General features: G+C 49.6%; 1 protein-coding gene and 1 long non-coding RNA gene across 4 annotated transcripts in view; one reads left to right on the top strand and one right to left on the bottom strand.

Moving 5' to 3' along the window:
- The first annotated feature begins 720 nt into the window (after window positions 1–720).
- LOC138849793 (uncharacterized) lies at window positions 721–7,399 on the top strand. 3 transcript variants are annotated; one of them, XR_016236852.1, is made up of 3 exons: window positions 721–2,758; window positions 4,269–4,309; window positions 7,083–7,399. It is a non-coding gene; the product is annotated as an uncharacterized LOC138849793 (long non-coding RNA). The 3 variants fall into 3 exon arrangements; XR_016236854.1 differs by lacking the exon at window positions 7,083–7,399 and adding an exon at window positions 5,369–6,803 and having other exon boundaries at window positions 721–2,265; XR_016236851.1 differs by lacking the exon at window positions 7,083–7,399 and adding an exon at window positions 5,369–6,803.
- Window positions 7,400–18,452: 11,053 nt separating this feature from the next.
- The window catches only part of LOC103346519 (golgin subfamily A member 2), a 108,653-nt gene continuing 105,066 nt past the window's right edge, over window positions 18,453–22,039 (bottom strand). Inside the window, exons 5-7 of the mRNA XM_089336792.1 lie at window positions 20,824–21,666; window positions 20,462–20,575; window positions 18,453–19,938 (exon numbers count right to left, since the gene is read on the bottom strand). Of these exons, the coding sequence (XP_089192918.1) occupies window positions 19,681–19,938; window positions 20,462–20,563 (360 nt within the window). The 5' untranslated portion in view covers window positions 20,564–20,575; window positions 20,824–21,666 and the 3' untranslated portion in view covers window positions 18,453–19,680. The remainder of the gene's footprint in view (window positions 19,939–20,461; window positions 20,576–20,823; window positions 21,667–22,039) is intronic.

The raw sequence follows: 22,039 nt of genomic DNA, 5'->3' as shown, positions 1-22,039 counted from the left end.
ACAAGAACTTGATTTAGACATCAGTGAACTTGAACTGAGTTCTGAAAAGCCATATTTCAGATAGGTGAGATCTTGAAGAGTTAAAATTGTATATGTGCGGGTGTAAAAAGTTAAGCTTAAGCTTACAGGTTTAAACCTTCCTGGTGCAGCTGTGAAAATAAAACAGAGTGAAGTAGCACCTTGACAGTAGGGACTCCATTTTGGAGCACTTGAGACTGCATTCTGGGAAAGCAACCCCCCCCCACCGTGAGACTCTGGTCCGAAACTATGATCTCAAATAGTCGGACAATAGCAGTGCACTACATCACCCTTGGCAACACACAAAAACCCCCTAGCATGATTGCTCAAGCTTAAAAGTAGAAAGGTTACACCTGGGTTACCTGGGCTAATAATGAAGATGTGATTTGTCTATGTCTTAAGATCATAATTGCTGATTGTAAGACTTTAGCAACCGCTTAACAACCGTGTATTCTCTTCCCCTTCCCGGTTTTGCGGTTTTTGCCTTTATAAACTCTAACCTTTGGTTATTCGGGGCTGCTCTGCTCATGATGATCAGACAGCCCCAGCATGCTGGATAATCAATAAAGCTTCCCCTTGCTGTTTGCATAAGAGATGTCTCTTGGTGACGTTTTTCGGGCAGTCGACTCTAACATTTGGAGGCCCCAGCGAGATCTGACTGCTGCCTGCAGACGTCTCCAACGGATATCTCTTGGGGTAAGTGCAGGCGCCTATTCGTGTTGTCGGCCGGCTTATTTGTGGTTTGTGTCTCTTCATTCTGGATTTTGGTAGTTTGTGAGCGCTCCAGGGTTTTGGGAACTGTGCTGGTGTAGTAGCTGCTGGGACAGGGCGTGAGCCCTTCCTGGCTGTGGCCGGCAGACGTGCCCGGGGGCCACAGGCTACGGCCCTGAGGGACGCCTCAGGAGGACAAAGGAAGGCTGGGGACGCCCAGATACTTCCGACGGGGCAGGCGTGGAGTCTGCATTCCCAGCACAGACGGGGTGGCCGGTAAGGCCTTCTTATTATTAGTCTTTTGTAGTTGTAAGGTGCTTTGTTGGTTGTCTTGTTGTTTGTTGATTGTGTTCTCTTGTCATTTAGCATTGTATGGGGTGCTGTGATGGCTCCCGTTTGGTAGATTTGGAATCTGCATTTGTATTGCCAGCATTGTCGCGTGACTCTGAAGTGGTTCTGGAGTCTGCATTTGTAGGTTCTGAAGTGGTTCCGGAGCTTGCATTTGTATTACCGGCATCCTCACAGGGCTCTGAGGCGGTTCCAGAGTCTGTGTTTGTATTGCTAGCATCGTCGCGACCAGTAGTTTATCTCAGTTCCTCTACGGACACTTTGTGTGGTTGTTGTGTGCTGATTCTCTACACTGTTTGTCTGTTCGTGTACATTGTGTTGTCTGCTAACATGGGCCAGACTGTGTCTACACCTTTGTCTCTAACTTTAAATCATTGGTAGGAGGTAAGCGACCGGGCACATAACCTTTCTTTGTCAGTCAAGAAGGTAAAGTGGCAGTCTTTCTGTGCCTCTGAATGGCCCCCCGGAGGGCTCTCCATTTACCACTCATTCGCCAAGTGAAAGAGGCCGTTCTCCTCCCTGGCCGTCCTGGGCACCCAGACCGGGATTTTGAGAAAACATCGGAGGTCAGTATTCCTTCCCTCAAGCGGGACCGGATCTGTGGAAGTGACCGTTGAGTGTCCGGCACCCCACAGCTCTCCGAGAACGCGGAGTCCCCCCGGCCACGGCTTAGCTACGGCCGAAACTCCAGAGGGATTGTAAGGAATGGGAGGGAAATTAGGAAGGGCAGTTGGCTGAGAGCCTGGAGACCCCCTGAGCTCGCTTTGGCTTCCCGGCGGCCGGACTGCGACCCGAGGACCAGGTCTCTCTCTCGGAGGGACGCCTGGTCACGCTGCCTACTGCTACGCGAGCAGGGCTTAGCTTCGGTCGAGGCTAATATTGGCCCTCCAGGTAAACTCAGACAACTAGGTAGTGGGTAACCTTGAGTGATAGGAGATTTCAAACCCCACTCAGCCCCCAGACATGAGGAGCTTCATTGCTTTCTGCCTTCCTCCTCCTCCGGGGGGGGGGGGCTCCCTCCCCCACTCTTTTGCTCTCCTCATCTCCATTCCTATACCACTGGCGAGGAGAAAGGGAGAGGGAAATTCCACAGGTCTCTCCACCTGGGGAAAAGCTGTTACCTGTTACCTGTTAACCCTTTCCAACCGGGTAAAAAGTTTTCCGTCTTTGCAGCTTATGGTAGCTCTGGTGCGTCTTAAAAGTTTTTTGTAAACTATTACTGTTGCTAAGCTTTGATTGCCTGAGGACTAAATCTGGAAAAGAGCTAAAGTTAACTATCTGTTGTAATTGACTGAGTGTCTGCAGTAGTCCTAATTAATCTGGCTTTGGTTAAATTATAGAAGGTTCCCAACACCCCACGGCTAGTCCTGCCAGGCCCCGGTGTGTGCAGTCTTCCCTGTAAATGGGGGACCACAGCCTTTCTCTGCACTCCAAATATCTCTAGGCAGAGCCCCCACCCCAGGGCTGCTTCTTTTTCCTCTCCTGGAGGAATTTCCAATTCAATACCACTGCTGACCTTACCTAAGGGAGCCAGAACCTTAAGCCATTAACCCTTTCCAACCTGATGGGTTTTTCTCTTTGCAGCTAATAAAAACCTAAACAATGGGTTCATATGCTGATAATCAGCTCTTTTCTGTGCTGCTGTCCCTGACTCATCTGAGAGCGTTCACCTGTCTTGAAGGTTTCGCGTTTTTCTATTGCCATTATGAGTCTTGATTGGAAAAACTACAGCGCGAAGTTTGTTTACATTGTTTATCTGTTTTTAATGTCTAAGTAATTACCCAACTGATCAGAAATGTACTAATTTTGGCTAAATGGTTTGACTCTCTGACAGCTTAAATTCTAAACCGAGTCTTCCAACTTTGGGCTTCCAGTCGGATCCCTGGAACTCTCAAAGGATGAGACTCTAAATTTGTTAAAGTAACAGCTGCTTGAGTCAATTCAGATTATATAAAATATATTAAAATGTTATAAATAGTGTCAGACCTATGCTGTATTTATGTTTTTGCTTTCCAGCTAAAGCGGTCTTATAAAAATAAGAGTAAAATTCTGTGTATACAAGCCTTTATGTTGTTAACTAAAGTAAGCCAATACAGATTGGTTCAGAAAATTGAGGTAATGCAAATGCCCTTCGGTTTGCTCAGTGGCTTGCTTGCTCAGTTTTACATGTCTTTGATATGCTTTAAACTTGTTTCTCTTAATGAGGAAGATCTTTTCAAAGTTGTAAACATACACTAATGTTTGCTGTCCAGGAGGTGTTATCCTTGTGTTACTTAAAAACATAAAAATGTAATTTTAACTTTTATTTCAGATAATGGTGTGGTATTCATTAATAACTCAGTGTCTTAAGTCATCTAGGCATCAGTGCTAAGTAAAACTTGGAAAAATATATTATATATACTTTTAACATCTCAAATTCAATAAAAAAAAAAAAAACTGAGTTTGTTAACATGTATTCTCATAGGTTGGCCATACATGACAATTCAAGACTATGTAAAAATAACTATAAGTATAAAGTTTCAAAAGGTGTAAACAAGTCATAAAAAGTTTTAAAATGTTTATAATTTTAAAATATTATTTACAGAGTTAAGTGCTAATACCAAAATTACACTGACCTAAAGTTAAAGTCTAATCTTCTGTTATAACAATGGGGTTTAAAAAAAAAAAAAAAAGTGTACTAATGTTAGTAAATATCTAAAAATGGTCTAAATCATAAATCTTAAAATCTGTTTCTGCAAAAACTGTAACGTCTATTTTAACAGTGTCTGCTTAATCGATTACTCTGCCATTTCTAGAGTTAGGTCCTGTAAGCTCTTTTTGACTCTGTTAAATAATTCTAAATTATGTAAACTCTTATATACAAGGGTTTTTTTTTTAATTTCTGGTTTATTCGACAACAAGAGACATAAAATTCATATTAATCCATTGTGTACTCTACTGTCTCTGTTAAGTTATGGTTATGCGGCAGATGCTAAAAAACTGGGTTCCAGAAACCCAAGAAAGCGCTAGTGTCCACAGGCTACACGGTAAATACCCGGAAGCCAAAGGATGGCAGAGACCTCTGCCACAATTTCTCCTCTAAGTCAGGCTACACAGTAAACACTGGTTAAACTGCCAGTTAAATCTAAAAGCCCAAAAAGTCAGGCTAGAGACCCAACTTGCTGCCTCACTTCTCCTCTTTTCTCTTTCAGAAGGGAAGTTACTACTGTTCTGCAGGACTCTCCACTGTGATGTACGGTTTGATCCCCAGACCTTATATAAGGGATGACTGACCTTTTCTGTAATAATGCCTGGCCACAGTATAGGGCCCCAAACAACATAACAAAAAAAAAAAAGGGGGGGGGGGTTAAACTGTAAAATAATGTGACAACTAGATCAATTTTTTGGTGTGAAAAGTTACACTGACGACCTCAAAGTATACAAACAGGTCACCACAGTTGATCTTACCTAAAGGGTCATAGTTCTCCTCATGGGCACGGTCTTAACTCGCAGGAAAATACTAAGTGTCAGAATTTGCCCATGACCATAATTTTTCTAGCTCACCCTGATATTAAAAAAATCTCCAAAAATCAGGGTTGGGTTGGGCACCCCCCTTGACTGGCATCATAGAGGCTGCCTCCATGGTCCACTTTATTAGAGACCAGTGGAATGAGGAGCAAGCTAGCAGCAGGAGCAATGTATGGATGGGCAACAGGCCAATCAATGGCTGCTTTACACGGTGATCTGCCGTCAAGGAGACCCAGCAAGGCCAGTGCACCCCAAACCTGTGCACCTGTTGCTGATATAAGGAGCCAGGGCGTTGGGCAAGCAGCTGTCGTAACAGCAAATGCCTTCTGTCGGCCCTGCCAAGAGCACAGCCACTGGACACGGAACTGCCCTGGGTGTCGAAGGACTCCTGGTTCAGAACTACAGACCCTGTGGCCCCGAGCTAAAAAGCCTTTGGCTCTGCCCAGCCTCTGCCCGGCTTCCAGCTCCAGCCACTGCTATTGGGGATGGCCTAGGGTCAGTAAAACGTAAATTGCCTATTTCTATCAGCCTCCTATTTAACTCTCCTAGTCCAGCCATGTAATGCGAGTCAACAGGGTGCCTCCCTTAAAGGAGATTTGCATCTCTTACAATTTTCTTAACAGCACCCCATGGATAGGTCTGGGCCACACACACCCTGCCAGGCCTTAAAAGTCTATCCAATAGTCCAGGGGGAAGTGGTCCCCTCCACTCCTGTACTGAAACTATAGATGCTTCTCCTTACACCGTGTGTTTTTAATGCCCTTATTTGTTTTGTCTCTAACAGACTAAAAGCTGTTAACTCCAAATGGTCGTCAGACAAGGCTTCCAGCCCATTCCACTGGACTACCTGAGCAGCCCTCTGGACCAAGCAGTACAGTCTCTCCAAGGCCACTGTTGCACACCATAAGACAGGTAGCAAGAGGAAATACCCAAATCCCCCTCGACGCCCACCTGCCAGCTTCGAAGAAGTTACAGAAGACGGAACTCCATCCATAATCCCAAAGAAGAATTTTGGGTATTACCTCTTGAGGAAAAAAATATTAGGCAGAAAGTTAGTTATGAGCTTATGTGTGTGTGACATAAAGGCCTAATGTGTCCACCATATGCATCTGCATCTCAGTCATCCTGACAATGTTTCATGGACAGCCCGGCCTTTGCATCCTGCCCTGCCCCCTTCTACCTGATAACCTGCCAGGTGGAGATCCCCGCCCCTTCTGCCTGACAAATCTTCCACAATCTCCCAGATGTAGCCCAGTATCTGCATTTCAGTATTACAGAACAGGCGGGGGTTGGATCTCATTTTCATGAGGGGGGGTGTGTGTTATGCGTGGCCCTAAAGGAAAAATGTTGTTTTTATGCTGACTAAACCCAGGTGGAAACTTCATGGCCAAACTCAGAAAACGACTGGAAAAATGGCAACAGGAGAGGGAAACTCAACAGGGATGGTTTGAGTCATGGTTCGGCCGGTCCCCATGGCTTACTACCCTACTGTCAGCCCTAGCAGGACCCTTAATTGTTCTACTCCTAATTGTAACCATAGGACCTTGTGTGTTAAATAGACTCATCACCTTCATGCGGAAACAAGTTAAAAATGTTAAACTCATGGTCATAAGACAACAATATGTCACATTAAAAAAAAAAAAATCTCTAAGATTAGAGATCCTTACAACAAGGAGTGGGGAATGAAGAGTTAAAATTGTATATGTGCGGGTGTAAAAAGTTAAGCTTAAGCTTACAGGTTTAAACCTTCCTGGTGCAGCTGTGAAAATAAAACAGAGTGAAGTAGCACCTTGACAGTAGGGACTCCATTTTGGAGCACTTGAGACTGCATTCTGGGAAAGCAACCCCCCCCCACCGTGAGACTCTGGTCCGAAACTATGATCTCAAATAGTCGGACAATAGCAGTGCACTACATCACCCTTGGCAACACACAAAAACCCCCTAGCATGATTGCTCAAGCTTAAAAGTAGAAAGGTTACACCTGGGTTACCTGGGCTAATAATGAAGATGTGATTTGTCTATGTCTTAAGATCATAATTGCTGATTGTAAGACTTTAGCAACCGCTTAACAACCGTGTATTCTCTTCCCCTTCCCGGTTTTGCGGTTTTTGCCTTTATAAACTCTAACCTTTGGTTATTCGGGGCTGCTCTGCTCATGATGATCAGACAGCCCCAGCATGCTGGATAATCAATAAAGCTTCCCCTTGCTGTTTGCATAAGAGATGTCTCTTGGTGACGTTTTTCGGGCAGTCGACTCTAACAATCTCACTGCCAGATTAACTATAGGGTAAAAAGTAGAATAAGAAGGGACTGGGATCAAGGATGGATTAATCTCACAGTGGGGGAAGTGTTCACTGACATAGCTTGAATGGGGATGGGAAGAATGGAGAGAATAACCATGGATCAGGAAGCACAAATCAAGTTGTCAGGAAGGTGTCCTCCTGATCAATTCACATTTCCAACTCTTGATTTTGCTTCTTTTTTTATATTTTTTGCAGATTTTTTTGAGAGGCAGCAAGACTGACAGACAGAACTCTCATGCACTGGTTCATGCACCAAGCACCTGCAACAGACAGGCTTCAGTCAGGCCAAAGCCAGGAGCTGGAAGTTCAATCCAGGTCTCCCACACCCAAGTATTGGATCCCTTCTGAGAGTCTGCATTAGCTGGAAGCTGGAATTAGGAGCAGAGACAAGACTTCAACCCAGGTTCTCTGGTATGCAATGCAGGTGTCCCAAGAGGCAGCGTAGCCACTGAACCAAATGCCTATGCTGACTCTGTTTTGATACTGTCAACTGATAAACATAATCTTCCAAAGCAATAGCTTGTGTTTTTATTGAATGTAATTACAAAATAGCTTAAATGTCTATCTGTCTTCGGAGTGATGTAATTTGAAAATCTTTGGAATTTTTTGAAGATTCGGTTATTTGAGCAATGTGTTCTCACCCAAATCTTGTTTCTTGTGATGTCAACAAGTACTGAACATTATGTAGGATAAAAAGTGTTGATAGAAATATTTATAGAGTCTGTATACAAGGGGGCTTCAAAAATTGTGGAAAAATAAAATTAAGATATGTTTATTTTGATGCAAAACTGTTTCAACTCCATGCATAGTTTTTTCAAAATATGCACTTTCTATGAATTTTTGAAGACCCCCTCATATTTTTTAGGTCAGTAGCTTTAGAGTTCTTTTGAAGCATAAAGTTCTCTGTGGGGAGCAACCCGGACTGGACTGAGTTACTGGAATTAAGACTTATTCTATGCATCTGCTCTCCCACAATATGGCGCTGGGAGAGGAGGCAACAGCTTCTACCCAGCTGCCTCTCACCAACTTGACAAGCTGCAGGACCTGCTCCTGATTGGAGGAGAGCAGTGTACTCGGCGTGTGGGCAGCCAAGTTGGGATTGGCGGAGGAGGACTATAAAGGAGGAGAGAGACGGCATGCACGAGGAACATCTAAGGGGAACACCTGTGCAGCCCCCGAGAGAGCCGGCCGGCGGTGTGCCGCTCCCCCGCGGAAGTGGGGAATGTGGCAGGGGGAACCGCCCTTCCACGGAGGTGGGAGGGACAGTAGCCAACCCGGGAAGAACCAGCAGCAAACCCGGGGAGGGCCGAGCAGACAAAAGAACAGCGCAGGGTCCTGTGTCGTTCCTCCACGAAGATGGGGAGCGACATGATGGTGCCGTGACTCGGATATGAAGCCTAGGCAGGGTTTAGTGTCGTTCCTCCACGAAGAGGGGGAGCGACATAATGGTGCCGTGACTCGGATATGAAGCCTAGGCAGGGTTTAGTGTCGTTCCTCCACGAAGAGGGGGAGCGACATTCTCCATTTTGAATAATGTAGAATTAATATTTTCTGATTCTTATGCAGAAAATCAGCTACATTTGTTGCTGTGGATTCATTCTGAGAGGAGGAGCATGGTGGGGGCAAGAGGCGTGGAGTCACCACACAGACCCCGGGAGTCAGGTGAAAGCAGGCCAGAGGTGAGCAGCCCACAGACTCATCTATTTCAGTTGCAACAGCAGCTTAAATAGCCAAGAAAGCCTATCTGGTTAAGGGGTGGTTTATGCCCTAACCAATCACAGCCTGTTGCCAGGAAGTATCCAAAGCCATCAATCACAGCCTGTTGCCAGTCATGCTCTGTTGCCAGGGGGTTTCCCAGGGGGTTTCCTAAGCCACTCCTGAGTAACTGATGCTTGCTTGCCAGTGGCCATTTTGGCATGGCCTTCTCATTCCACCATACATTAACATCTTTCAACTATAATTTGTCTGAGAAACTGTTTTTAAAACATTTCCTTCATAAAATTTAAATGAAAATTAGTAGGAGTTTATGGGTAATCTACTATATAACTTAGTGTGCAGGCTATAGCCAAAGCCACTACTGTAAAGGCCAAATGATTTGACTTGGCCCCTGGTTTGATCTTGGGATACTCTGGCTGCAAAGTCATTGCTCTCTCAGAATGCTATGAAGTTAGAAAATGCTAGGTGGGAGTGCTGGCATCGTGGTGTAGCAGGTAAAGCTGCTGCCAGCAGTGCCGGCATCCCATATGGGTGACGGTTTGAGTCCAGGCTGCTCCACTTCCAATCCAGTTCTTTGCTATTGCCTTGGAAAGCAGTAGAAGATGGTCCAAGTCTTTGGAGCCCTGAACCCACATGGGAGACTCAGAAGAAGCTCCTGGCTCCTGGCTTCAGATTGATGCAGCTCCAGCCATGGCAGCCAATTGGGGAATGAACCAGTGGATGGAAGACCTCTGCCTCTCTGCCTCTTCTTCTCTCTCTGTGTTATTTTCAAAAAATAAATAAATAAAAAGAAAATGCTAGGTGGGAAAACATGAAAAATGACTACATATCAGGCACTAAGATCAGAGAACACCATTTCAAGACAAACCTCAAAAGCAAGTAATCAACTATTTCTAAGAAAACAGAGCTTGTAAAGGTTCCTCTGGCATTTTTGCAAAGGAATACAGAGTTTAAAATAAAGGCGGGCATAAATAAGCTTTAGGAAGATAAGCTGACAAGTTTTCCTTCAAAAGAATCTGCTGAAGCCAAGAAAATGGTCATATTAGAAACAGATTATTTGAGAGGATAGTTGACACCTGTATTTTTCTAAGAAAGTCAATCATTAGAGATGAAATGGTCAAATATCAGAGAAAGTAAGACTGTGTGGTGATAGAAATAAATACTAAAGTGCTCTTTAGACTCGGAGCTTCTACACAGAACAAATAGTTAAGGGTGGGTCTGGGGGCTTACGATGGCCCCCACACAATCCAGTGAACGTAACTGTTGTGCAGGACAGAGAAACACAGACAGAGTAGTGGTCTCAACATGGGAGTCAAAGGGTTTCCTCTGATCTCTCCAGAGAGTGCAGACAGCACACTGCCAGAGTGAGGTGTTCAATTGGGAAGAAAGTTCTACAGACAGTTTGTGGGACCAGTGCTGTGGCACAGCACTGTGGCCTGAAGCACTGGCTTCCCATATGGATGCTGGTTCAAAACCTGGCTGCTCCACTTCCAATCCAGCTCTCTGCTATGGCCTGGGAAAGCAGTGGAATATGGCCCAAGTCCTTGGGTCCCTGCACCCACATGGGATTCATGGAGGAAGCTCCTGGTTCCTGGCTTCAGATCGGCACAGCTCTGGCTGTTGTGGCCAATTGGGGAATGAGCCATCAGATGGAAGACCTCTCTCCCCCTCTCTCTGCCTCTCCTCTCCCTGTGTAACTCTGACTTTCAAATAAATGAATAAATCTTTTAAAAAGAGGGCAGTTGGTTTAGTTCCTTGTCATTACACACACATATAAATGCTATTTGAAATCTCCCTGCCCATCCAATAAAATCCCACAAACATGAACACAGGCACACATATGTCACATACCCTAGCCCACACTTGAATAGGCCTGAGCCACACAAATGGACACACCACAGTGCACATCTAACACACACACATACATGTGCATAGTATTTGATGTGAGTGGGTATACGCAAACATATATTTCATAAAGGTACACACACTCATACACTTAACCTTCACACACATAGTACACACAGATGAAGGTACACATGAAGATATACAATAACAACACTAACAGAGATTTATACATGTTAGACAAGCACACACATCACAATGCATGTATGAACATTAACATATACTCATGCACATGTGCACACAGATACAGACACAGATGTACAATCAGAAGGTTCCAGAGAGAGTAAATTTATCTCAAGATGTTTGAGAATTTTAAAATGAAGAAAAGGAGACATTAACACAAGAAAGGTGGAATAAACATATTCCCAAGCCTCTGAGAAACAGGGGTGCAGATATTAAAGCCTATGTCTTACTGCTCTCTTGTGGTGGTTTTAAAGAACACCTTTCTGAGCACTGAACAGTCTCTCCTTCCTTCCCAAATGTCTAGAAAGTAATAAGCCTCTCCAAATGTTTTGGAATCCACTATGAGAAACTGATGATATTTGACAATTATTACAAAACCAATAATGTAGTATCATTTTGTCAGAACTAATTACCTCCTGATTGCCATGTTCTGAATTCAAGGACAATCATATACCAAATGCTTGGATTGGTTTAAATTATTATCCCCTAAGAATTCCCTCACTATATCTGTTAGCCATTTGCATTTCTTCTTCAGAGAACTGTCTTCTGAGGTCCTTTCCCCATTTCTTAACTCGATTGGTTGTTTCTTGTTGAGTTTTTTATGTTGCTGATATATTCTGGATGTTAACCCCTTATCAGAGAAGTAGCTCACAAGTATTTTTGCACTTTCTGTTGGACGTCTCTTCACTCTACCTTTTCCTTTGACATGCAGAAGCTTCTGAGTTTTGATATACCATTTGTCTAGTTTTGCTTTCGTTGTCTATGCCTTGGAGACCTTAACCAAGAAGTCACCATCTACACCAATGTCTTGAAGTGTTTCCCCTATATTTTTTCCTAGCAAATTTAGTCATAGGCCTTAAATTCAGGTCTTCAATGCATCCCCAGTAAGCTTAGGAGCCCCAAAATTATTCAGCTATCTGATGGTAATAGGTATATAACATGCAATATCTTTTAAGATGATTTATTTACTTTATTTGCAAGATAGAGTTGGAGAGAGAGAGAGAGAGAGAGAGAGAGAGAGAGAGAGAGAGAGAGGAAAGAGAGAGAGATAGAAAGGGGGGTATCTTCTATGTACTTCACTCCCCAGATGGCTGCAATGGCCAAGGCTGGGCCAGACCAAAGCCAGGAGCTGGGAGCTTCTTCCAGGTCTCCCACGTGGGTGCAGGGGCCCAAGCACTTCTGCTACTACCCCAGGTACATTAGCAGGGAGCTGAATTGGAAGTGGAGTGGCCAGGACTCAAACTGGCACCTGTATGTGATGCTAGCACCTCAAGCAGTGGTTTAACCCACTGCACCACAGTACCAGCCCCAAAATGCAATCTTATTGTAAATACATCCTTAAGATGAACATTTTCAGAGAAAAACAACTAGGAAAAATATTTTAATTCGGTGCGATTGCAGCATACCACACAATGAAAAATGGCTCTCAGATGAAAGGCAATCTTCCCTCATCAAAGCACAGACAAACCAAAGAGAAATTGTTTGTTGATATTTCTCATTTCTAAAGTAAGTGCACTCCGAAGTCCCTTGTATGTTGATTTTCTACCAGTGTCTCACATCAATCTCTTTGCATGGTCTGAGCATCGTATGCAATGTTCATCTGTGAGACAAAACCTCTGCATCACATGTCTTTGTAAACACTCGACTCTCTTTTCAGCAGGAAGCGTGGACTCGTGTGTATACTCTTGTCCATGCTTCTGCCATTATTTCTTGGGCTCACCCTAATTGGGCATTTACCACCGTTCTAGGGGCACTTCCTGTATGGTCACTAACAACCACGAGTCCCGTAGCACCGTCTCAGCTCCTGTCCTGTCCAACCTGCTGCAGCCCTGAAGCTGATGCTAAACTCTTGGTTGTCTAATAGTAACTATTGTAAAGGACTCAGCCTAGGTATTATCCATTGTGATCCAATATTGTTGTTTCCAAGTATTTGGTATAGCATTCCTTATGTTTTCCTTTAAGAACTCCCCCTCCCTCAGACCCTTTGAGTGCACTCATAGTCTATTATGACACATGTTCAACCATTGCGTTGCTCTACCATTCCCAAATGAATATCATTCTTTGCAAAACCTGATTATTTTTGCTTTTGAGATTGCCATTGTCCTGGCAATCACAGAAAACCTGGCCAGGTGGCCCAAGGCATCATGTTCTCTCCCAAGAGGCCCCTTCTTTTCCTACATGCCCCAGACAGGTTCCAAGAGGCCTGACTGCTGGCCTTGGAGCTGTCACTGAGATCATATGTGAAGTGGGGGCCAGGATGAGCCCATTCTGGTGTTGAAGGTGCTGACCTTTTGAAAGGATGAAAGAGAGGTTGTTCTCTAGTCACTGAGCTGCAAGGGGCATCTCTACTCCCAGATTCAATTAATCCATAGCCTGGGGGAGGAAAAAAAAAACAATTTCCTGCAGCCCCAGGCCCCCATAGGTAAAAGTCTCTTCTGGATCAGTCATCCTGCCCTCCCTGTGTACTCTCAGAGCCTCCAGAGGTTTTGTGGGGAGTCTCAGAATATCCTGATGCTGGTCAGTGGTGGTGAGGCAGGCCTGAGAATGGATCTTAGGCACCCAGGGTGTGGGGCTGTGTGAGTGGGCAGAAATGAGTGCAGGCATCCTCAACTCTAGCCAAGTACAAAGCACTAGAGAGAATCCTCTTCCTGGATCCAGGCCTTGGGGACCTCTGGGCTGGTCTATGTATCAGTGTGTGCAAAGCTCATGAGTATTCACGTGGGGCCCAAACCACCTCATCGTTAGAGAAGTAACACCAGTAACTGGAACATCTCTTCTGTGTGGTGTGGATACCTGTTCATTTGTCAGGCACCCCCCAAGTGGCACCTGGAGACGTGGCTTGGACTGGAAGCTGAGTATGAATTCTTGGTTAACAACATCCAGGTGCAGGATGCAGTTTCTCTTTGAATAAAGGAGAGAAGATAAAAATTTGGATGGGGGAATGAAGTAGCAGGTTAAGACCCTTCAAGCTAATTAAGGGTGGGTTATCAGGTAACTAACTAACAGGAGCTACCCTGCAGCTTCTGTCTGGCAGGTGTGTTCCTGCAGGGTTCCTGGAGCTGCATCCAGGCCTGGCTGTCCTCAAAGAGACACCCCTGGGCCAGAGTGCAAATCTCGAGTTTTAATCCACATTCTGAGGCAGCCCCTGCTCCCACCCTGAACTTAATTGTTACTGTGGATTCATTCTGAGAGGAAGAGCGTGGTGGGGGCAAGAGGCGTGGAGTCACCACACAGGTCCTAGGAGTCGGGTGAAAGCGGGTGAGAGGTGAGCAGCCCGCAGACTCGTCTATTTCAGTTGGTACAGCAGCTTATATAGTCAAAGCAGCCAATCCAGTCAAGGGGCAGTTTATGCCCTAACCAGTCATAGCCCATTGCCAGGCAGGCTCCATTGCCATGTGGTTTTGGAAGCCATCCAATCACAGCCTGTTGCCAGGCGGGCTCCATTGCCATGTGGTTTCCAAAGCCATCCAATCACAGTCTATTGCCAGGCAGGCTCCGTTGCCAGCAGCCATCTTGGCATGGCCTTCTTGTTCCACCACATTGCCCCTTTTTGTTTATTTTTGAGCAACGGGAGACATGATTCTTGGCCATACCATTGTTGACCCTGTTTCCATGTGGTCTCCATTCATGGCTGTGTCTGTCTTAAGTTGTCCCCCAGGGGATCTTACCCATCATTGACTAAGCAGCGCTCAAAACAGGAGACCATAGGAGTGCTTGCTCAGGTGGGGGTAGGAATAAGGAACAATGGTAACTGCATGCAGGCTGTGGGCCATTTGAGTGGCTGACCAGAGCTAGTGGGGATATAAAACAGTAGAAAATATGGCTATGGGCAGTTCCTCAGGGTAGGATGATAGGGCAGCAGCTCAACAATTGGTAGCAGGTGTGTCCACTGACAAAGTGGACTCTGTCTTGTTCAGCTGGTTCTGGTTGACTATCAGTTGCAGGCTTGATGTTTCTGGCTGGTACCCAAATGGGCTGTCCCGCATTCTCTGGATAGACACAAGCATATCCTTGGCCCTTGGTCAGCAAAAGCCTTTCTATGGGTGTTGGAATCCAGGGCCTGAATTCCACATCTGCTCCTACATTTAGGGCAAACATGCAGGTGGGATGGGGTCTAGCAGCTGCTCTGAGAGTCTGGGGTACCTGGGGACTGCCACAAACATGGGGACCCTCACTGGGTGCGGATGGGATGACCTCACATGGGTTATTTCCTTGAGGTCGTCTAAGTTCATCCCATGGGTATCTGGGGGGTGTCTGACTAGGCATTGCTGCGTTGTCTGCTGACACGTCATTTTCACTGTCAGAGCGCTCTCTCCCTAAGTCATCAACTGATGCCTGTGAGACAGGGACCTGGAGTGACAGGCTCTTATCACTCACAGATTCATTATGTTTGGTCATCTGTGTGGGTTTCTGAGAGGGGCTATCTTTCCCATGTTTGAGTGCTTAAGAGTGGCACGGCACGCCAACTCTAGCCAAAGGAAAGACACGCACAGTACTGCTGCCATAACAAAACAAATTCCTAGCACCTCAATGGTTGATGGCATTATGCAGGGGTTCCCTACATGACAGACAGTGGTGTATCAGGTCGTACATTTGTCCTGTGCTTAGTGGGGGACTTCCTTGATTCGTTAGGTCAAGGCCATATGTCCACACGGTGTCTCCAGAGCGTCAACTCTCTCAAGGAAGGGTAGATGACTTGGTTACAAATTCTGGGATGATCGGTCCCTTATGTGAATTCGCCAGGTGAACCGGAAGTAAAAGGAGGAGGTGAGAAGCGGCATTAGGTTTCTGGGCGGTGTGTGACTAACCTGGGGTCACTTAGATGGAGGACAAGGACAAGGAAAGGGGTGTAGGAGGGGGTTCTGTGCTCACCCTCACAGAACCGAATAGCACACAAAACACCGAGGGGCCTACTTGCCAAAATCAAGGGAGGACCTCACCGAGTCCGACACACTGTCTCTCTCTCAGTCACGTTGGTGCCAGATGTTGCTGTGGATTCATTCTGAGAGGAGGAGCATGGTGGGGGCAAGAGGTGCAGAGTCACCACACAGATGCCAGGAGTTGGGTGAAAGCAGGCCAGAGGTGAGCAGCCAGCAGACTTGTCTATTTCAGTTGGTGCAGCAGCTAATATAGCCGAGGCAGCCAATCTTGTCAAGGGGCGGTTTATGCCCTGACCAATCACAGCCTGTTGCCAGGCAGGCTCCATTGCCAGGTGGTTTCCCAGGGAGTTTCTGAAGCAATTCCTGAGTAACTGACACTTTCTTGCCAGTGGCCATCTTGGCATGGCCTTCTCACTATACCACACAATCCCTTGAGGGTGCAGGGGCCCCGACATGTGGTGCCACTACCCCCTGAGCCATGAGGGTGCCAGTGCCCCCTGAGCCATGAGGGTGCCAGTATTCCCAGCCCCATGAGTGTGCCTGAACTACCAACCCCATGAGGGTGGTAGCTGCCCCTGACCCTGTGAGGATGGCTGCCACCCAACCTGGTGAGGGTCGCTGTGGCCATCAACCCCGTGAGGGTGCCCATGCCCCCTGACCTGTGAGGGTGCCTCTGTTCCCCGACCCATGAGGTTGCCAGCACCTGCCAACCCCTGTGGTGCCAATACCCTCCATCCCCCATGAGGATTTCTGAGCCTACCCAATGGGGGGAGGATGTCTACGTGCCCCCCCACATAGTGGCAATAACAGCTACCCCCAGCCCTGCCCTACCCCAACCACAGCCCACAGGTGGGCCTTCCTCAGTCTTCCTGGGCAGACAAAACTCTGGGAGGCTCCTGAGCTGTCTTTCAGAATCCCTCTCAGTGCCCCCTGAGGAGCGTCAGCCAAGGTAGGCACCTGCCACTCTGCCTGCCTCAGGACAGCATCTGCCCCACTGCACCAGCCCCACACTGGGGGGCACCCCTGGGACCTCAGGGCCAAGCCCCTCCCTCTCCCTACTGCAGCTCCAGACTCCCTCTTTCCTGTTTCTGTCCTTGGGCCAGCTGGCTCTCTCCTCTCCCTTCCCAGGCAGCCTCGGGACTCAGTGCAGCTGCCCAGGGCCTCCGTGGCTGAGCCTGGGGGTTCTCGGGACAGAATCTGCACCACTGGCAAATGTGGGTGCCCTCTGAGCTGTCAGAGAGGCCAGGGAGCTTGTGGTTGATGGTGTAGGGGCTGGGAACTTGGGGGGTGTTGTTGTGGGACAGCCAGAGGTCTTTGAACTTCCTCCTGGGCATGCCACACCTGCCCCAATCGGAGCTGTGCTGCTGGGGGCAGGGGGGTGTCCTGCCCCCTGGCCTGGGAGCCCCAGCACAGGCCAGGGTGAAAGGCCGGGGGTCACCTTGTCCCTTGGGTGTGCAGTTGAGCAGTGGCCAGGGTGAAGCCTTCGGTTGCTTGATGACCTCAAATCCTGAGAATCCTCTGCACCCATCAGCCCAGGTGAGGCAGGGACGCGCAGCCTCCTGCCTCCCTCCTGGGCATTGTCACACCTGCTACTGGCTGAAGGCGGGGTCCTCAGCCCCGGATGAAGCCCCTTAGCCAGGGCAGGTCAGCTACTCTTGAGTTCCGCCCGGCTGGGCCGCAGAGTTGGCCCAGGGCCCCACCTGCCACTCTTCGCTGGCCTCTGACTCTCCCTCTTCTGCTTTTCCCCAGCAAGGAGGGCCCCACCTCACCTCCACAACCTGCATCCCCCCGACAAGCTGAGGCGCCCCTCTTAGATTTGGGAGTCTGTGCCCGCCTGCCCGCCCAGCCTCCCCAGTGTCCCCTCAGAGGACTCCTGGGCTTTTCGAGTACCTGAGGGGCCTCCGGTGCCCCCTCCAGCCATCCATTTTAGCTGTGCACTCCTGGTTCAAGCAGGGTTCTTTCTCCTGTCTTTCTCCATCAGGACTGCTGGCTACCATGTGGGACTCCTGAGGCTAGTGCTGGCCCTGGCCAGTGGGTCCAAAGGCAGGGCCATCAGGGAGGAGGGAAGTCTGAGAGGGCCAGGCTTGTGTCAGGACTGTGGCTGTGCTGCCTGGGTGCTGTGTGAGAAGTGGCGTGAGTGGCAGGGGAGGCCCTCTCTAACCTCCACCCCGACTCCCCGGAAGCTCTGGTCACCCACTCCAGCTCCTCCTCCCATCTTCCTTCCCCTTCCTGTCCATGGCCTTTTCCAGAAAGCTCACCCACGTGCCCACCTCCTGCTGCTTCCCACCCCCGCCCTGCCCACCAGTGCTGTGGCCTGGCTGCTCTTGCCTTACCACCTGTCTCCCTCCTCTCTCTCCACTGTTCTCTCTGCTTTCTCTCCCACTGCCAGACGATTGGGTCAGGCAAGGCCGTCCCGTCCTGAGAGACCCAGGCCCCCCTTCGACCTCTAACCAGATCCCTCCTCTTCCTCGGAGACCTCCCTTTGCCAGTCTGTCCAGAGAGCTGTTCTGTGACTTGACAGTGGCCCCTCAGCCCCAAAGCCTCCCCTTCTTCTGTGACTTTCTGTTGTGTGGTGAGCTCACACCTCCAGGTGTGACCTTGGTGAAAATGTGTGCCCTCTGTGGTCCTGCTCCTGCCCTGTTCTATAAATATCTATAAAAACTCATATTATATATACACACACACACACACACACACAGGTGGCAGTGCCCCTGGAGTTGCGGTGTAAGGAGACCAGCCTGGAAGAGGCCTCTTCACCCCACTGAACACTCGGCACAGCGCAGAGGCTGCCCACTGCTGGCAGGCCCTGCTGCCCTGTGCAGTGCCCACCCGCAGCACAGCAGACCCTGGGCCCTGCAACAAAGCTGCCACACACGGGGCCAAGCAGTATGACTCAATCTCTTTATTTCAAGATAATAACAGGAGCCACATCACCATGGTGCCACAACCCTGTCTCCGCCTCTTTCCTGGGCCATAGACTGTCAATAAATAAGTTTCCCAGCCCCAAATAATTATTAAGACCTCCTCCTCATTTGCACGCTCCAGCCTCAGATATGATACAGGGGAGACCCTACCCCCAGAATATACAAAATATACACAAGTACAATATGTACATGGGGGTGGGGGTGGGGAGGCCCACTGGAGGCAGCCTCTTCCCCTCATCAGGCCTAGAGTTAGCCCCAACTGTCCTAGGGCCTGACAGAATGCTGCCTACTGCCCTGCCCCAAAGTGCCTCTAAAGAAAAGGGAGTCTCCTGAATGCCTGCCTAGCCTGCCTCGGCCCTGCCTGGCTGGTGTGCCTCTTAGTAAGGGGACAGGTGCCCCTGCATCGCCTGCCCCAGCCGACCCTTTGAGGGCTGTTGACCGTGCCTCCCAGCTGGCCTGCCTGGGGCACAAGCATGGAGTGAAGAGCTGGACCACGCCTGGCCTACCGTGACCGCCACCTGTGGTAAGCACCTGGCCTCCCATTAGCCTCAGCTTGCCCAGGCCACCCTGAGATTTGGGACCAGGAGCCTCCCTGAATAAGGGACTGCCCTTGCCCAGAGATGACCCTCATCCTATTGTGCCCTCCTCACCCATATACCCTTACCCATGATGCCCTGGCCCAGAAGTGACCCTTACCCATGATGCCCCTGGCCTGGAAGTGACCCCTGCCCAGTGATGCCCTTGCCTGGGTGCCCCCGCCCAGCAATGACCCTCACTCAGATGCCCTCCTCTCCTGATGCCCTCATGTCTGTGCCTGCTGATGCCCCCACGTGATGTTCCCGGCCAGATTATGCAGCCAGGCTGACACTTAGCCCCAAGAGGGGCAATAAAAACTGCCTGGCTGACTTGCCCAAGTGGTTGAGCACCCCCTGGTCTTGGCTGTTCTGGGGGCCACACAAATGCTGCCTGTGTTGGTCATGGCCTCTAAAGATGGAGCTGGAAATGAGGAGGCCCCAGGAGCCCCCGGGGTCCTCCAGAGAGGCAGCCTAAAGAGGCCTTTCTCTCCCCATCAGGGGTTCTGGCTAAGGAGGGAAGGGAACTGGGAAGGAACGGCAGGGGATAGAGTGGCTAGCAGGGGTGGAGCGGCAAGGATTGGGTTGGGGCTCTCCGGGCTTACGGCATCTGGTGTTAGACGATAATGTCGTCATGCTCGTCAGCCCGGTAGAAGAAGGGGATGCAGTGGTTGGTGCCCAGGCCTGGGCACTCCTGGGGGTTCTGCATCTCCTGTGGCTGCTTCCTGAGCTGCTGCGCAGTAGGGTTCTGCTTGTGTAGCACCTTCTTCTCAGAGTGCAGCTGTTTGTAGGCAGCCACGTGCTGCTGCAGGTGGAACAGGCACTGGTCGCACTCTTGGTGCAGACCCTGAGCCTCCTGGCTCTTCAGCTCCATCTACGGAAGACCAAGGCGGGTGGGGGGAGCATGAGGGCAGGTGGTGGCTTGCTAACCAATTCCACTGGTTGCAGGAGAGTGGCCCAGAGCCCCATGTCTCCTGCACCCAGCCTCACACCTCATCCCCTTCTTTCCCATCACTTTAACTTGAGGCCACACGTGAGAGGGAAGGCATCAGCTGTTAGGGGAACACTCGTGCCTAATACTTTACATGCACAATCTCAGCTCATCCTCAACACCTGTGTAAGGAAAAAATGCTAAATTCCTTTGTCAGGAATCTGAGGCTCAGCAAAGGGTAGCCTTTGTGTAGTGACCAGTGAAGCTGGGTGACACGCCTCTCATGGGACAATGACGTCTAGACCCGGGAGGAGCCCGGGGCTACCAGCCCTAAGAGAGGCAGGACAGTCGATATGGAGGTCACCTGTCACTCCAGACTGGAGCAGCCTCCCTCCTGGGCCTAGCACTGCCCTCCCCAGTGACTTGTACCCATGGCCTAGTCCTTCACAGTCGGGCTGAGCATTACCATTTCCTTCAGCTCCCCCAGCTTCTCCTGCAGCTGGCCGAGTTCCCTGGCCAGCTCATTTTTGACGTGCTGCTCTGCCTGCAGTGAGAGGGTGAGCCACATGTTGTCATTGCTCTGCACAGAGAGAAGCAATCCGTTGCCACCCAAAGTGGCTGCATCCGGATCCCAGCACCAGGTGCCCACCTCCCACAGTGCCAGGAGGGCTGGAAACTCAGCCCCTCTCCTCCAACAGACATTTCAGCAGGGTCCTGGCTCACAGGGCGCCTGCCTAGGTCATCACCGTCCCCTTTGGTGGGGGGGAAGTGAAGGCCTAGAGGGAAGTGTTTTGTACCAGAGGCCTTGTCCAGGGAGGCCGAACGCACCAGTCTCACGAAGCCATCCTGCAGCTCGGCCAGCTGCTCCTTGAGCTCCCGGTTCTGCAGGAGCGCATGGCTGATGGTCACGCGGTCGCTCTGCTTGCGCTCCTCGGCCTGGCTGCCCCACAGCTCCGCCTCCCGCTCCAGCTGCAGCAGCCGCTGTTCCTGCTGCTGGGTCAGGCGACTCAGGCCTGCGTTGTCCTGCACCTGGGCCTGCAGCTGTCCCACCAGGCTCTCCAGCTCCTTCTGCAGCTGCTCAGCCTGCGCCTGCAGCTGCTGTTCCACTGCCGACAGCCCTGCAGGGAAAGCTGGGGACTCTGGGGTGGGAGGCTCAGCTGAGAAAGGAAGCAGCCATCAGGGGCCCCAACCTCTGGGTTTTCAAAAAGCTCCTGCCTTGGTCCTTAGCTCCTCAGGCCAATGGCTTGCCCCCACCCCAGTGCTGGCTTCTTGGCTAACAACTTTCTATATTCAGATGGTCATTACCCTTCCAAGCCAGGACACAGAGTGCTTGACCGTGCATGGTGGACAGTGGGTGCACCACCCCTATTTACAGATGAGGTCACCTATGCTCAAAGAGATGACAAGACTCACCATCCACCAGCACAGACCTGCTTCCCTCTGCCACAACACCCCTTGCTGGGGCACCTGACACCCATCCTGCTCCCAGGCCACCTCTGCCCCTGCTTACCCATCTGGCTCTTGAGCTCGGCCAAGGTGGTCTCCAGCTCCCGCACCTGACTCAGGCTGCACTCCTTCTCCTCCCTCAGCGTGCAGAGCTGCCCAGAGCACAGGGAAAAGAGCCATGAGCAGGGGCCACTGCCTCCCTCTAAACCGATGCTGCTGTTGTTTCTGTGGGGAGAGTCAAAGAAAGGAAGGTGACTAAGGATGTCCCCTCTACTCCACTCCCAGAGCAAGAGGGGGTGGGCAGGGGGCCAGAGTGGGATTGGCACATTCTCAGACCCTATGGGCACAGGGCCTGTCCCGAGGCTCCCAAGGAAAGAGCATGTGGATCTTTGCTGGTTTTTGCTCACAGCTATGGAACCGTGTCTGAATTGGGATTCTTCTTAGGGGACAGTAAGGTGAGCCTCCAGAAACAGAATGTGAGAAAAGACAGGCCTTCCACTAGGTTTGGATTTACAGGGGTGTGTGCATCGTTCGACAGCTCAGCACGTGCTACATAGGGGTTGGGGCTGCTCTTAACAGCAGGGGTACAGGAATGAAA

The sequence above is a fragment of the Oryctolagus cuniculus genome, chromosome 7 (genome assembly GCF_051225735.1).
Source record: "Oryctolagus cuniculus isolate XC-2025 breed Fujian yellow rabbit chromosome 7, ASM5122573v1, whole genome shotgun sequence".
In the NCBI taxonomy this organism is placed as follows: Eukaryota; Metazoa; Chordata; class Mammalia; order Lagomorpha; family Leporidae; genus Oryctolagus; species Oryctolagus cuniculus.
The sequence above is the reverse complement of the archived record's forward strand: the minus strand, read 5'-3'. Positions and strand labels throughout refer to the sequence as shown.